The 15,112-nt window shown below is 37.1% G+C and overlaps 1 protein-coding gene across 1 annotated transcript in view; it reads left to right on the plus strand.

Annotated features, from left to right (window-relative positions):
- Positions 1-942, plus strand: part of LOC107564222 (constitutive coactivator of peroxisome proliferator-activated receptor gamma-like) — a 16,209-nt gene extending 15,267 nt beyond the window's left edge. Inside the window, exon 7 of the mRNA XM_016249230.1 lies at positions 799-942. Coding sequence (XP_016104716.1) covers positions 799-820 — 22 coding nt within the window. The 3' untranslated portion in view covers positions 821-942. The remainder of the gene's footprint in view (positions 1-798) is intronic.
- The last annotated feature ends 14,170 nt before the right edge of the window (positions 943-15,112 follow it).

Consider the following 15,112-nt stretch of genomic DNA (forward strand, 5'->3'; position numbering starts at 1 on the left):
TATCTATCTATCTATCTATCTATCTATCTATCTATCTATCTATCTATCTATCTATCTATCTATCTATCTATCTGTCTTTCATCTCTGTCTGTCTGTCTCTATCTGTCTGTCTGTCTTTCTGTGTCTGTCTGTATCTCTCTGTCTCTATCTGTCTGTCTGTCTGTCTGTCTGTCTTTCTGTATCTGTCTGTCTGTCTGTCTGTCTGTCTGTCTTTTGTCTGTCTGTCTGTCTTTTGTCTGTATCTGTCTTTCTGTATCTGTCTGTCTGTCTGTCTGTCTGTCTGTATCTGTCTGTCTGTTTGTCTGTCTTTCTGTATCTGTCTGTCTATCTGTCTACCCATCTGTCCATCTGTCCATCCATCCATGGGTCGATCGTGTCTGTCTGTCTGTCTGTCTGTCTGTCTCTATCTATCTATCTATCTATCTATCTATCTATCTATCTATCTATCTATCTATCTATCTATCTATCTATCTATCTATCTATCTATCTATCTGTCTATCTATCTATCTGTCTGTCTGTCTGTCTGTATCTGTCTGTCTGTTTGTCTGTCTTTCTGTATCTGTCTGTCTATCTGTCTTTCCATCCACCCATCTGTCCATCCATCCATGGGTCGATCGATCCATCCATCCATCCATCCGTTCGTCTTTTAAAACTTACAGACATGTTTTTGTCAAGCCTACATCAAAGTTTTTCATGACAAGCTTTACTTTTATAGTTTACAGCATGCCGTTATTTGTAGAATTAACAATTTACTTCTAATCTGCACTGACAACTGAAATTACTTTTCTTTTGTTATAGATGGCCCCAGTCTCAAAACTAAACAACACTGACTGATGAGAAATGAATTACTAGGCTCTTGTGGAAACAATTGTCACCCACAGAACAAAGCATTTCATTCTCAGATGTGAATGTTCATGTCCATGTTCCTGCTTGCCTTAATTTAGATTCTGCTCTTTTGTTTTGACTGCAGATGTTTGTGACATACGTTTCTGCAGTATAATTAAAAATCACTCAAAAACATCAAATTGTACATGAATATGAATTTTTAACAGTCAGATAGGACAAACTGTGTTCAGTGATATCCCTGAAAGCCCTCACAATTATATCTTATAGTGAGATTACAGTCTTTTTTCCCCTTCCATGTGGATGATATGAATCAGTGACCAAAATGGAAGCTTCCTAAACTGTGTTCCAAACCCATTCATTCTGCTCAGACCCTAATTAGTCTCAAATGATCTCTTACCTTTCAACTGCTGGTTTGGGGTTGACTCCAGTTGTTCGCAATTACAAAGATTATTTGTCTCCCTCAGCACATTCAGATTCTAGATTTTCAAGCAGCCATTCTTTAAAAAATTGTTAAGGATAATGTGCGTGTCATTTCATCAAAAGTCGCGGTTGTGGTTCTGGCATATCGTGACCAAAATGTACTTCAACCCCATATTGGGTTAATACTCTGTTTCATGTCCATCATGTCTAAAAGTTCTAGTATTACAGTTCATGCAGTTACTCCAGTCTTCAGTGTCACATGATCCTTCAGAAATCTTAATAAAATTAATATGCTGATTTGCTGCTTAAGAAACATCTATTATTATTATTATTAATATAAAAAAAAAGGGACCTACAATAATGTACAGTATTTGAAAAATAATGTGTTTTTTGAACATTAAAGCATGTCAACATATTCTGTTACACCAAATACACCAAATAATGATCTTTAAAAAAGCATCATATGACCCCTTTAAATGAGATTTCAGAACTCATGGAGATTCTGCAAAATTTTTCCTTTTTGTTTGGAACAACATTCTGTCTTCATTTACCCTCATGTTGATCTAAACCTGTATGTGTTACTTTCATCTGTGGAACAAAAAAGAAGATATTTTGAGAAATGACTCAGTGTTTTGTTTAAGACTGGTTTGTTTGTTTTTTGTTATGTCCACATTACAGCAGTCAGTGGTAACCAAAACGTTTTTTTCAAACGTTGTTTAATGTTCTGCAGAAGAAAGTTTTGTTTTGTTTTGTTTGTTTTGTATTGTATTCGATTGAATTGGATAGTCCATGTAGTCAATGGTAGACAATACGTTTTGGTTAACAACATTCGTCAAAATATATTTTGTGTTCTGCAGAAGAAAACATACAGGTTTGACAACATTTGTTGTTTTGTTTTGTTTCGTGTTTTTTGTTTTGTTTTGTGATTGGGTTGTTTTGTCCATATAATGGCAGTAGTAGTAACCAAGACGTTTTGCTTTTGTTTTGTATTAGATTGAATTTGATTGTCCATATATTGGCACTGGCAGTCAGTGGTTACCAAAACTTTTTGATTACCAGCATTATTCAAAATATCTTGGTCACACTTGTTACAGAATAATTATACATTTAAGTACTGAGTAATATTTATTAACTACTTGTACAGTATTTACTGTATGGTTAGGGTTAGGATTAGGGTTTGGCTTAGGGTTACTTGAATGCATTTATGCATAATTAATTATTATAATAGTAAGTACATGTAATGTGCAACAAGGACACCTTAAAATAATGTGTTACCTATATCTGTAGTGCTTTTGTGTTCTGCACAAGAAAACCATACTGGTTTGACAACATTTGTTTTTTGTTTTGTCCATATAATGGCACAAAACTTTTTTGCACTTTGCGTTTGTTTTGTTTTTGATGGGATTGGATTTGTTTGTCGATATATTTGCAGTCAGTGGTAACCAAAACTTTTTGGTTAACAACATTCTTCAAAATATATTTTATGTTCTGCAGAAGGAAGCCACACAGGGTTGAATTATAAAAAAAAAAATTATTATTATTATTTATGTATTTTATTGATTCTTTTTTTTTTGGACGGGATTGGTTTGTCCATATAATCGCAGTCAGTGGTAATAGTCAGCACCATCCTTCAAAAACTTTTGTGTTCTGCAGAAGAAAGTCATACAGGTTTGATGACACAAGTGTGCATAAATGCATACATTTTTGGCTGAATTATCCCTTTAAAGAATATATTGGGTCCGTTTTGGTGTTAAACGTAGGGGTTTTTTGGATGCTGCTGTTGCAGCAGTGACCTGTTGCTGTCTGTGGAGGCATGTCAAGCCAAGACATGCAGAAGCGTCCCCACCTCCTCAGAAGTGGCATAAAATCTCTCAAGGGGAACAAGAGAGCTGTATATCAGTCACCGTGAACAGCACGGCCCTCCTCTGTCCCAGACCACCACATGAAATACGGCCCGTTCGCCTAACTTGGTTAAGTAAAGTGTGTGAAGAAATGCAAGGGACTCTTAGTAATTTGCCTTTAAAGAGATTTTGCGCTGCTATTCACTGCTTCGGGCTAATCTCTCTTTGTAATACAAAACAATGCGCCGTCAAATGAGGAGGAAATGTCAGGTTATGTTTCAGAGCCGGCCTCCTTCCCACCCTCCATCTGTAGTAATGGCCTCGGCTCATTGGAACATATGTTGCCTGTTGCACACCCACCATCTGTTCCCTTCCACTGATGAAGCGATCCTGTTGCCACGGCAATCAGCCCATTCAGGGAACGGACCCTGGAAAGAGTTTCCTTTTCCCTCTTCATGTGTGTGCAGGGGAACGCGTCTCATGACAGGGTCACATAAAGGTTTGCTGTTGTTGACCTGTGTGTGCTGCGCCAATCTGACTGACCCCTCGAGTCGATTACAAGCAGCACTTGAGGCAACCATACAAACAACTTCAAACGTTTCAATTTTGCAACAGCCTTTAAAAAATATAATTACATTTTTACATAATTTTGTTCCTGAAATTTTGTTTGTTTGTACAAGAAGTTCATGTCCTCAATTAAAGCTGATTATTTCAGCTGCAAAACTTAAAGAGATTTTGCGCTGCTATTCACTGCTTCGGGCTAATCTCTCTTTGTAATACAAAACAATGCGCCGCCAAATGAGGAGGAAATGTCAGGTTATGTTTCAGAGCCGGCCTCCTTCCCACCCTCCATCTGTAGTAATGGCCTCGGCTCATTGGAACATATGTTGCCTGTTGCACACCCACCATCTGTTCCCTTCCACTGATGAAGCGATCCTGTTGCCACGGCAATCAGCCCATTCAGGGAACGGACCCTGGAAAGAGTTTCCTTTTCCCTCTTCATGTGTGTGCAGAGGAACGCGTCTCATGACAGGGTCACATAAAGGTTTGCTGTTGTTGACCTGTGTGTGCTTGGCCAATCTGACTGACCCCTCGAGTCGATTACAAGCAGCACTTGAGGCAACCATACAAACAACTTCAAACGTTTCAATTTTGCAACAGCCTTTAAAAAATATAATTACATTTTTACATAATTTTGTTCCTGAAATTTTGTTTGTTTGTACAAGAAGTTCATGTCCTCAACTAAAGCTGATTATTTCAGCTGCAAAACTCATGACACAAAATGTATTTATTAATTAATTCATTCATTTATTCAATGCATGCATGGAATAGGGTCTGTTTTTGTTCATATATTGAAAGTAAAATTAAATGGGGTCCAAGACAACATTGAGTTTCATTATATGACCAATTTTTATTTGTGCGTGTGTGTGTGTGTGTGTGTATGTGTGTTAGTTACACGGGGAAAAAATAAAGTGAATAATGATGACATCATTTTTATTATTTTAAGTGAACTTGCCCTTTAATCAGTTCATCTCATACTCTGGTTAAAGTCGCTGAGAACAAAGAAAGTGTGACACTAAATTAGATGCTGTATGAATATTAACTGCCTTTAACTCTTGAGGCTGCTGCCATTTTGGTTGTTACATGACAATCAGGTGATAAAGTTTTTTTTTTCTTAATTGTAAGAAATTGTTTCAAATTTGTAATTAGAATTTCGTGAAGTTTACTAGTTGAAAATGTGTAATTGCTCATAAGTAAATAAAAATCTTGGTGAGCACTAAAACAATTATAAATGTTATGGATGTTGCAGAATCAAAACACTTGATGTGGATGTTTGTACAAATCTGACACACGTATGAATGTTTTTTGCTAGTAATGAGTAACGTCTAGGTTACTTGTGTAACCCTCGTTCCCTGAAGGAGGGAACGGAGACGTTACGTCAGTGACTGACAAATTGGGATCTCGCCCGAGAGCCCAATCACCTTCGAGTGTTAACAAAACAAGCCAATGACAGTTGGCGTGCGTGTTTCGCCACACGCACCCCGCCCCGCAGCGCGGGTAGAAAAGGAGAGCGCGTGCAAACACACATCAGTTTTTCGCTGAGGAGCCGAGACTACGTGCCCCGGCCGTACAGCGGTGGTACAGCAACTGTGGCGACGGAACGTAACTTCTCCGTTCCCTCCTTCATCGAACGAGGGTTACACAAGTAACCTAGACGTTCCCATTCAGTCAGTCACGTTCTACGTTACGTCAGTGACTGACGAATTGGGATCCGTATGGAAAACGCCACTATTGCTGACCCCCTCCAGTGCCCTGCGGAAGCCGGCAAGTCCCCCCACACCAGCTGGGGCGGAAGATAGGACAGCGGCTAGGCAGAGGTGACCGCCACTGCTGTTCCATACAGTGGTACATTGGATAACACTGGGAAAGCGTACCCAGTTGGGACGCTACGGAAGCCACATCCCGCACATAGGAGGTATCATGTGGAATTACACATATGGACTGGCCCAGGGCAGTACTACATATGGAAGTCCCTGCGGTAGAGATCATGACCATCAGATGAAGCCAGGAAACGACCACATCCAGAAACGCACGAGCGGGAAGCCATCTTTAAAAAGACGCCCGTCGCTCGTGGAGCTCTTTTAGAATTTGCTCTTTTAGAAGGAAAAAACACTCTTTTAGTGAAAGCGCTGAAGTGCCCAGGGGAGGTCGCGGCGAGACCGCAGAATGGAAGCTGCAGCCCGCCGAGGTTTCAGCAGCCTGGATGGCAACCCCCGCTGATACGCCGTCACACCAACGCCAGCTGTTTCTCGAACACTCGCGGAGATTCGTCCTGTAGAAGGCTCGGCTCCGAAGTGAAAAGCTGATGTGCGTTTGCACGCGCTCTCCTTTTATACCCGCGCTGCGGGGCAGGGTGTGCGTGGCGAAACACGCACGCCAACTGTCATTGGCTTGTTTAGTTAACACTCGAAGGTGATTGGGCTCTCGGGCGAGATCCCAATTCGTCAGTCACTGACGTAACGTAGAACGTGACTGATTGAATGGGAACTCATAATTGCAGTAATTCCAATATTAAGTGAACAAATAAAAGACCTTTTCAGCACACAGCTCTCTGGAATACTTGACTCTGATTGGCTGATTGCAACGTTCCACAATCTGTTTTTGGATATTGATGGTTAAATAGGGTTTTTGTTTGTTTTGTTTTTTGTTTTTTCCAATTAGAGGGATCCTAATTTCAACAAAACCAATTCAAACTGTTTAATGTAAAATACAGTAAAAATCTGCTTCAAAATAATTACAGCATGCCTTTAATGAATCAGTAGAAGTAAGTGAATATAACAATTCTTTTTAATCATTTTCAATTAATCTTCAAATAAATAATATTATACTACGGAGCTGTTGAATGTTTGAATCTGATTGGCTGACTACCTTTCTAAGGTGTGCAATTATTTTCAGGGAAACGCACAGCTAAGTAGTTCCAGGCAGGTCTTGAGCGCATTACATGTTCATATCACTTGGCCAAACAATTTCAGTTATTTCAAAGATCCTTACAGCCTACAACAGCAAAAGAACCAAAACCCTCAACGAATCTGACCAAGCAAATAAATATAGAAAACAACAAGGTAAAAACTACAAATTATCTCAGTGTTTTTGCCGCAAAATAGCATAGTGGCCACGTCACCACCTCGGGTGTGCATTTATTTTCTAATTATTCAACGGCCTGTCATCAATTATTCCTTACTTATTCAACGGCCCGTCATCAATTATTCCTTACTTATTCAACCTCCATATATTTTTACAAAATATTTGAATACATCAAAAAAAGTTTGTACTGTTTCAGAAAAAGTCCTTATCTCATATAAACCTTGCTTTCATATTTTTAATGTCAACTTTGAAATCATAATAATGTAAGGAATTGAATGCTACAAATTCTCATGCAACCTAATATTGATGCTCAGTTGCCCCAAGCAAACATATTCCTACATAACTTGTTTTTTTTGTCTTATAACTTGTTTACAATATGTCCATTATTCATTTATTTGGTAAACAAAGTTGGTTTTATTTTGCGATTACGACTGGCTGACCATACAGGATCCCCTCAACAGTAATAACTTGTCGTTGATTTTGATCCGAGCGCTGTGCATCTGTGCTGTTACTGATTGAAGTTTATGATGTCACGTTGTACTCCCATGACTCCCAGCTGCACAGACAAACGGCCCGCCATTGTAACGAAGGCCGTCCTCAATGAGGGGCTCTTTGTAAAGCTACTGTCTGCAGCACAGACGCTGACGGTGTCTGATCAAAACAAACCCACACAAAAGAGCCGGTAGAGAAGTTAGTGAGCGCTGAAACTGAACCTCGCTGACTTTGGTCGCAACCTTCTGCTGCTTTACAACTCAACTGATAATACCTGAGCAGAACACACACACAAACACACACACACACACATGTAGCACTGTTGAGGACCTGTTAGCCATATGTCAGCCTTCAACTATAAAGCGTGATACTAAAGCTCTACAAGCCTACCGGGAATGTTTTCAGAAGTTTATCAGCAATCAGGACTCAACGGCTAAACTGCAATGGTTCTCCGTGGCATCTGAGATGGGAAACAAACTAAACAAGTACTTTTTGTTGCATTAAACAAAAGTACTTTAACCACTGAAGTCATGAAAACCGCAAACTATCATCATCAACAGAGTGAAAAAATATCTATTTTAAAGAGAAACAAAACTTATTTTTTTACATTTTTTACAATATTGTTTACATATCTCAGTATTTCTATTATTTGCTTTAAAATGGTTTAAAGGGCAATTTTCTTCTAATCAGAGGAATCATAATTTCAATGAAACAGACTAGTAAATTCAAAAAATGTAATGTAAAATACAGTAAAAATCTACTGTTTTCAGTAAATGAGCATGAAGGATTATTTTAAGTAATTTTCAATTATATAAGACAATTTGAAAATTAAATAACAATAAACAGCATTTACCTCTATATATTTTTCACAAATACGTGACAAATTAATTGAAATGGACAGTTTGTACCAGTTCACAATCAAACTGAACTTTAATGCCATGTGTATTTTTTTCATATATTTAATGTCAGTTTAAATCATGAAATTTGTCAATTTAATGCTATAATTTTTATGCCATGTCTTACGATTCTCATGCGGTCTAATTACAAAGACTGTAGGAAACTTGTTAAAAAATCCTAAAGGATTTCAATAAGAAAATTGTTCTAATTAGAATTCCTATCCTAATGAGATTCTTATCATTAAATCAGACAGCCACCATGAGTTAAGAGGAGGATGGACTGAGCAAGTGGACAAGCAGAGAGGGAAGGGCGGTCACTTCCTGTCTGCGCCACGCTCACATCGTGACAAAGTGGAAAACTCAGTAGAAAATGATAGATTGTTTCATTGTACATAATGTCCTAGTAGCACACTGATTTATGTCTGACAGGTGTTGGCTAACGGTGGTGTGTTCACTTTATAAACGTGAACAATAAGAGCTGTGATTGATCACTTTGCATCTCAGTCAAATGGTTTCTTCCTGTCTAAGTGGGCGGCACTTGGCCAGAATAAGCTGCAGTGTGGCTCAGACTCTCTGCTGCAAGTCAAAAACCAGGTTAGGAGAGCAACAAACAGTTCATTTAGACCCGGATCTAGATGTTCGGTCAGAGTGCTGGCGTTGCAGTTAGCAAACTCTCTGCCCATCCATGCAGCCTAACGTGAACGAGCAGAGAGAGCAGCGATAACTCTAAACCGAACAGAACCAATATGAATGTAGCAGATATCATTAATGTTCTTGATGACTATTTAGTGTAACAACATTATTCAAGATAAAAGGAGTCTGGTTTGGGAAAACGAGGAATATCAGAAAGCCAAGTCCTGACTGTGACAAAAGGAGGAGCTGGGGATGGAGAGGGTAATTTGCTCCTGAGCATGCAATAAAGCTGCTGAATAATACTGAATAGACCTTAGGCAGTGATAGGTGTTGTATGTCTTGACTGACGTGACTAACGCTTGATTTGATAGCTTAAGTAAGGTTAATAACCTTTTGTGTGAAGAAGTGCACTTAATTGAAATGAATGTGCATTTTGTCATTTACTTCAAATCTTGAAAGTATGTTATTTACAAAAATATATATATATTAATGAAATAAAATGCCACTTTCATGGCATTTCTTTCTTTGTTTTACTTTACAAAATATGCTTTATAGTAATGTCAGATTAACGGTTTTACTTTAAAGTACACTTTACTTTTTTTTTTAAATAAACTTTTGATTGTGCTTTAAAGAAGTACACTTATTTTTAACATACAAAATCACAAATAAAGTACTTTATAATTATAACTGTAGTGTTTTATTAGATATTTCATTTAAAGTTCATATATTTTAAATGCACTAAATTGCAACTTAATCATTTGTAATTACAAATATATATTTATATTTTTTAATCTGCACAAAAGGCCTAACTTTTTTTTCTCTTTTTTTTTGGATGAAGAATCCACAAAATCTGTAATCTGTAAATACTCCAGATGTATCAGAAAACATCTGGGTTATTTTTGTATTTTCTTTTGTCACTGATCAGATATCGAACCTGAAATCAGGATAGGAATCAGGATTCATAATGTCTTCAGAATCATTCGGACATGCGAAAAACAGCTGAGAATTGTAAGCTGGCTCAAATGAAGATGGTTTTTCTGCTGATTAAGGAGTAATACAAAAGTTTTTCACCTTACAAATGACTGTCGAAAGCAAAAATGCTATGAAATTCACATCATATTTTGTGAGAAAGTGTGATGTGCCACTATATCAGCACCTCAAATTTAGTAAGTATTACACAAGTATTAGATGCATTGCGGTGTAATACATATTTATTTAATTATTGATTGCATGCATTTAAGAGCACATTCAGTTCACACTTAAGTATATCTTTACCATAATAAGTACTTATTTTAAAGTTATGCTAGTGGAAGTGTAGGCCCTACTTCGTTTTCACAGGAGAATGTATGATTCTCACACACACACACACACACACACACACACACACACAGGAAAGCTGATGCACAGACAGTAGTAGTGAATGACAGCTCCGCTTTAAAAGTCTTTTTCTCTCTCTTGGTTCTTACTCAGGCACACATGCGTCCCCAGACAAACTGAGCGTTAAATTTAGCTCAGCTGTGATTTACTGGAGCCTGTTCGTCCAGTCGTTGCTGCAAAACCTCATGTCACAAAACAAAAGGAGGAGACGAAAACCCCACAGATTGCATGCGGTGGTCAGCCCCTCCGCAGCAGCCAGCAGCAAACACAGCCAAACCAGCTTTACTTTCTCCACATTTCAGCAATTTTGTTGGTGATGAGTCAAATATATTTGAGGGTGAGACTCTCAGGGTAACCAATGGCGCAATAAAGGACAATAAAAGAGGACAAAGCCCCGCAGAGCCTTGGACAGCCTCTTATTATCGTTTCTTTTCAGCAGCACCCCTCTTGACATTTGGGGAGCTTTGTTCCTGAAGACTCTGGAACAGACTCAAACCCCGCTGCTTTAAATAAGCATTACTGCTTAAAGATTAGCATAGCTTCTTGCAGAAAAGTGTTTACTTAGCAGCTGTGTTTTATGAACAGGCGCTAGCAGTTTTCTACACATGAGGTTAGCCCATCACTGCTGATGACTGACTCTTTGACATGAATATGTGGCTTGTGAATATGAATTAGTTGACAGAAAGTTTGTCCAGCAGACTGATTTACTAAATATAGGTAAGTGGACGCTAATCACTACAGAATGAAAGCTTGTCATTTGAACAATCAGTGCCTTAAGTTGGCAAAATCTTATGCTTGGTGTTAAAGGGATAGTTTTCATTGTTTTTTTTCCCCCTACAGTGAAAGTTAATAAGTCCAGAGATTTTACTGAATGGAAAAGCTGAAACTTTTTTTTTGTTTTTTCAAAAATAAATTTTTCTTCTTCTTCCTTTTTTTCCCAAAGCATGGGGGTGAGTAATTGATGAAAAAGTTTTCATCCCTACATGGCCAGCTGCATTTTATTCTGTGCCATGGCCAAAACAAAACAAAACAAAACTCTTATATAATAATTATTTCTAATTATAGAAAGAAAGGACAGAAATAAACAATATCATTGTAATGAAATATAATGATTATTTTAATACAAAAATAAATATAATGATTATGATATGATTATGATTTAAAACAACAAATAAAATATAAAGATATATAATGACATATAATTAAACAAGCATTATTATAGTGATTATATCTAATGTTTTAATGATTATAGTAAAATAATGAAATGCAATTTTTTTCTACATCATGGCCAAACAAAACAAACCCCTTAAAATATGATTATTTCTGATAGATGAATGGATAAATAAATACATACATAAAATATAATAATTAGAATATAATAAAAATTAATATTATTAAAAAAATAAAATATAAAGACAAAAATAAAATATAAAATTATATTTTTTATTTACATACAATAAAATATTCATAGTAAATAAATAAATAATGAAATAAAATATGATTATTACAATGAAGTGTAGGTGTTTTATTTTATCTTTATTATTTATTTATTTATGTATGTATGTATGTATGTATTTATGTATGCATTTATTTATTTATTTATTTATTTATTTATACAGACAGACAGACAGACAGACAGGTAGAGATAGACAGACAGACAGGTAGAGACAGACAGAGAGACAGGTAGAGATAGACAGACAGACAGGTAGAGACAGACAGACAGACAGGTAGAGATAGACAGACAGACAGACAGACAGACAGGTAGAGAGAGAGGTAGAGACAGACAGGTAGAGATAGACAGACAGACAGACAGACAGATAGAGATAGACAGACAGACAGACAGACAGACAGACAGACAGACAGACAGGTAGAGATAGACAGACAGACAGACAGGTAGAAACAGACAGACAGACAGGTAGAGATAGACAGACAGACAGGTAGAGACAGACAGACAGACAGACAGACAGACAGGTAGCGATAGACAGACAGACAGACACCCTAAAAGTGAAGTTGGCATTACATGTAATGGTTGTTATGCTCTTGTATGTGATTATAAACAATATATTTTCTCATTCAAGGTTATTGGACTGAATATGTGATGCAGATATGCAAACTGCAGACAACAAATGTTATCAAAACAGTCTTAGTTTTTTAAGTTTCTGGTCTTGTCTGATATGTTCAGAGCAAGTTTTCAGCATATCATACTTGTTATCACAGACTAAACATTCTGAACCTCTTCACTTATGTAAGGTCAGTAAAAAGGATAAAACAGAAAGCATACTAAATAACTCCAGCACCACAATTCTTTTACAAAACTTTTGCACTGAGACGAGGAATGTGACCTCTCTTTTACCCTGAAGCCCCAATTACCCATAATGACACAGGGCAAATGATAAAATCCTGCTGCTTTCATCCGCCAAAGATTTATGCAATTCAAAATAGGGACTGGTGGTCTTTTCCCTCAATCATTACCCCTTATTATGTTTCTCACAAGTCAACATCTGGAGCATGCGCGGGTCCAACTGTGATCGTTTAGCAGGAGCTAGACGGACCCTCGGAAACACAGGAGTCACCCCCTCCTGAGCAAGAGTCATGCTCGTACCCGTCCCGTTCAAGAACTGCAAATTACATGTGCCTTTTAAAACCAGCGGGACGAACGGGCTTCCTATGACCCCCGATGGAAACGTCTCTCCACAGCCGACTTAGCTTCGACACTTAGCTGCGAACGCTCTGATTCCACACAGATGGCAGCTTGAGCAGCCGCGCTCTTCTCGTGATGTTACGTCAGTCACAAAGGTTAAAGCACAGGAGCAGAGGTTACGTTCCTCGGCCCGTCTCTGAAGACGCTCTCAGGTGAGGCGTCCATTATGATAATTCATGGTGGAAGTCATGGCTGTTATTGCCTTTGATCCTGCTTTGATGGCACATTAGCATCGTCCGGGATTCACGTAGTCGCTCTCTACGGCTCTGGCTTGAATAGAAAGTTTCACCTTGATCCTAAAGGGACGGATGGTGAGAGGTGAGAGAGGAAAGTGTGAGTGCAGGCAAGAGTTTCCTCTCTTTCTTCAACAGTCATGCTAATTCCGCTTGCACATTTTTGGCCCTCAATGCAAAGGCAGACGCCGTTCTAGAGATCAGGCAGACGGCGGTCGAGCCAGCACTTCAAAAGAACCAACATTTCTTAACCTGCATTTCTGCTTTCATATACGCTACTGTTCAAAAGTGTGGGATAAATAAGATCTTTCAGTCAAATTCTCGTCATATGCAAATGATTAACCATGACTTTTGCCTCAATAAACTGCTTATTAATAGTTAGCGGTTGTTAAGTTTAGCTATTGGGTATTAGGGATGTAGAATGTAGCCATGCAGAATATGTGCTTTATAAGTACTAATAAACAGTCAATATGTTAATTATAGGCATGCTAATAAGCAACAAGTTAACAGTGAGAATTGGTCCCTGTACTAAATGTAGACTTGTTACAAAGGTTTCAAATCAATGCTGTTCTTTTAAACTTTCTATTCATCAAATAATCCTGAAAAAAAAATGTCTCAGTTTCCACAAATATATTGAGCAGCACAATTGTTACAATGTAACAAAATTTCACAATATTACTATTTTTAACTGTAGTTTTGATCAGATACTGTACTATAAGAGACTTCATTCAAAAACATTTACTTCTGGTAATGTATCATATATATAACTGAGTATGTGACAAATAAAATCTAGAATCTTGAATCTAAAAAAATCTTACCGACGCATACATTCTTCAAACTCCTTTTAAATTAGAATACAATTGTGACTTTTGTCTTCTAAACTAAAACAATTAACAGTATAACTAAACCTTGACCATATATTTTTACCACATAGCAGTATAAAGTCACACAGACACATTTTCATATAGAGTCATCTATATATTATAATACATAGATGCAAATGACCATATATAGTACGTTTGATTTTAAATGAAATAGTTTCAACTATTTTTCAAAAAGGTTTTTTGACCAGAAGAAAGGTTTGATATTTGTATGTTGCATTTATTTGCTTGTTTTTAATTTCAATAGAGACGATTACATGCTTCTAAATTTCACATGACATATATTCAAATAACATTTCTCATGAATATTGAAGAACAATTTTTATTTTCTTGAATCAAAGTGGTTTTTCAAGGAATTTCTGCAATTATAGTTATAACATAGTAATAACATTGTAACATCCAAAATGTTAACTTTTTTGCGCATTTACTTGTTAATGAGAAGTTATTGATCAGACAAAATATGGTTTTAGTTATGATTCTTTTATAAGCTTACGTTCCAAGTAATAACACAGTAACATCCAAAACTTTGACATTTTTGTGCATTTATTCATTCATGAGAAGTGACTGATCAGACAAAATATGGTTTTAGTTGAAAAAAATATTAGGTTAAGACTGTTTTATAAGCTCACGCTCCACCGTTCCAAGTAATAAACCAAGTAACATCCAAAACTTTGACATTTTTGCAAATTTACCCATTCATGAGAAGTTATTACAGTTTTTTATGATTGCTTAAGCACAATTTTGAAAACAGGGCCCGGTTTGTCAAAACACTACACACAATTAATACAACCCTACACCAAAGTAGCACAACACTTCAGATCATTTGCAAAGTGGAACACTTTTGTCAAAACTATACACAACTTTATAAAAACAATATTTTGTTACCATACGAAACACACACATTTCATATGACTTTAATCTTTTTGAACCAGTTACGCACTGCTGTTGCTAACCTAAAACACTTTTAGCAAGTCTAATTCTCAGTGATTAGAGTACTGTAAATGAAGTACACAGAGAAAGTGCAACTATACAATAGTTCACCAAACACTACACAAGACCAATGCTGCAGACTGACGAAAATATCATTGATTTCTCTCCATATACCCAAATCAGTCAACATGGAGAATCACAACAAAACATGTCCCAG

The sequence above is a fragment of the Sinocyclocheilus grahami genome, unplaced genomic scaffold, assembly GCF_001515645.1.
Source record: "Sinocyclocheilus grahami isolate Dianchi unplaced genomic scaffold, SAMN03320097.WGS_v1.1 scaffold916.1, whole genome shotgun sequence".
Classification (NCBI taxonomy): domain Eukaryota; kingdom Metazoa; phylum Chordata; class Actinopteri; order Cypriniformes; family Cyprinidae; genus Sinocyclocheilus; species Sinocyclocheilus grahami.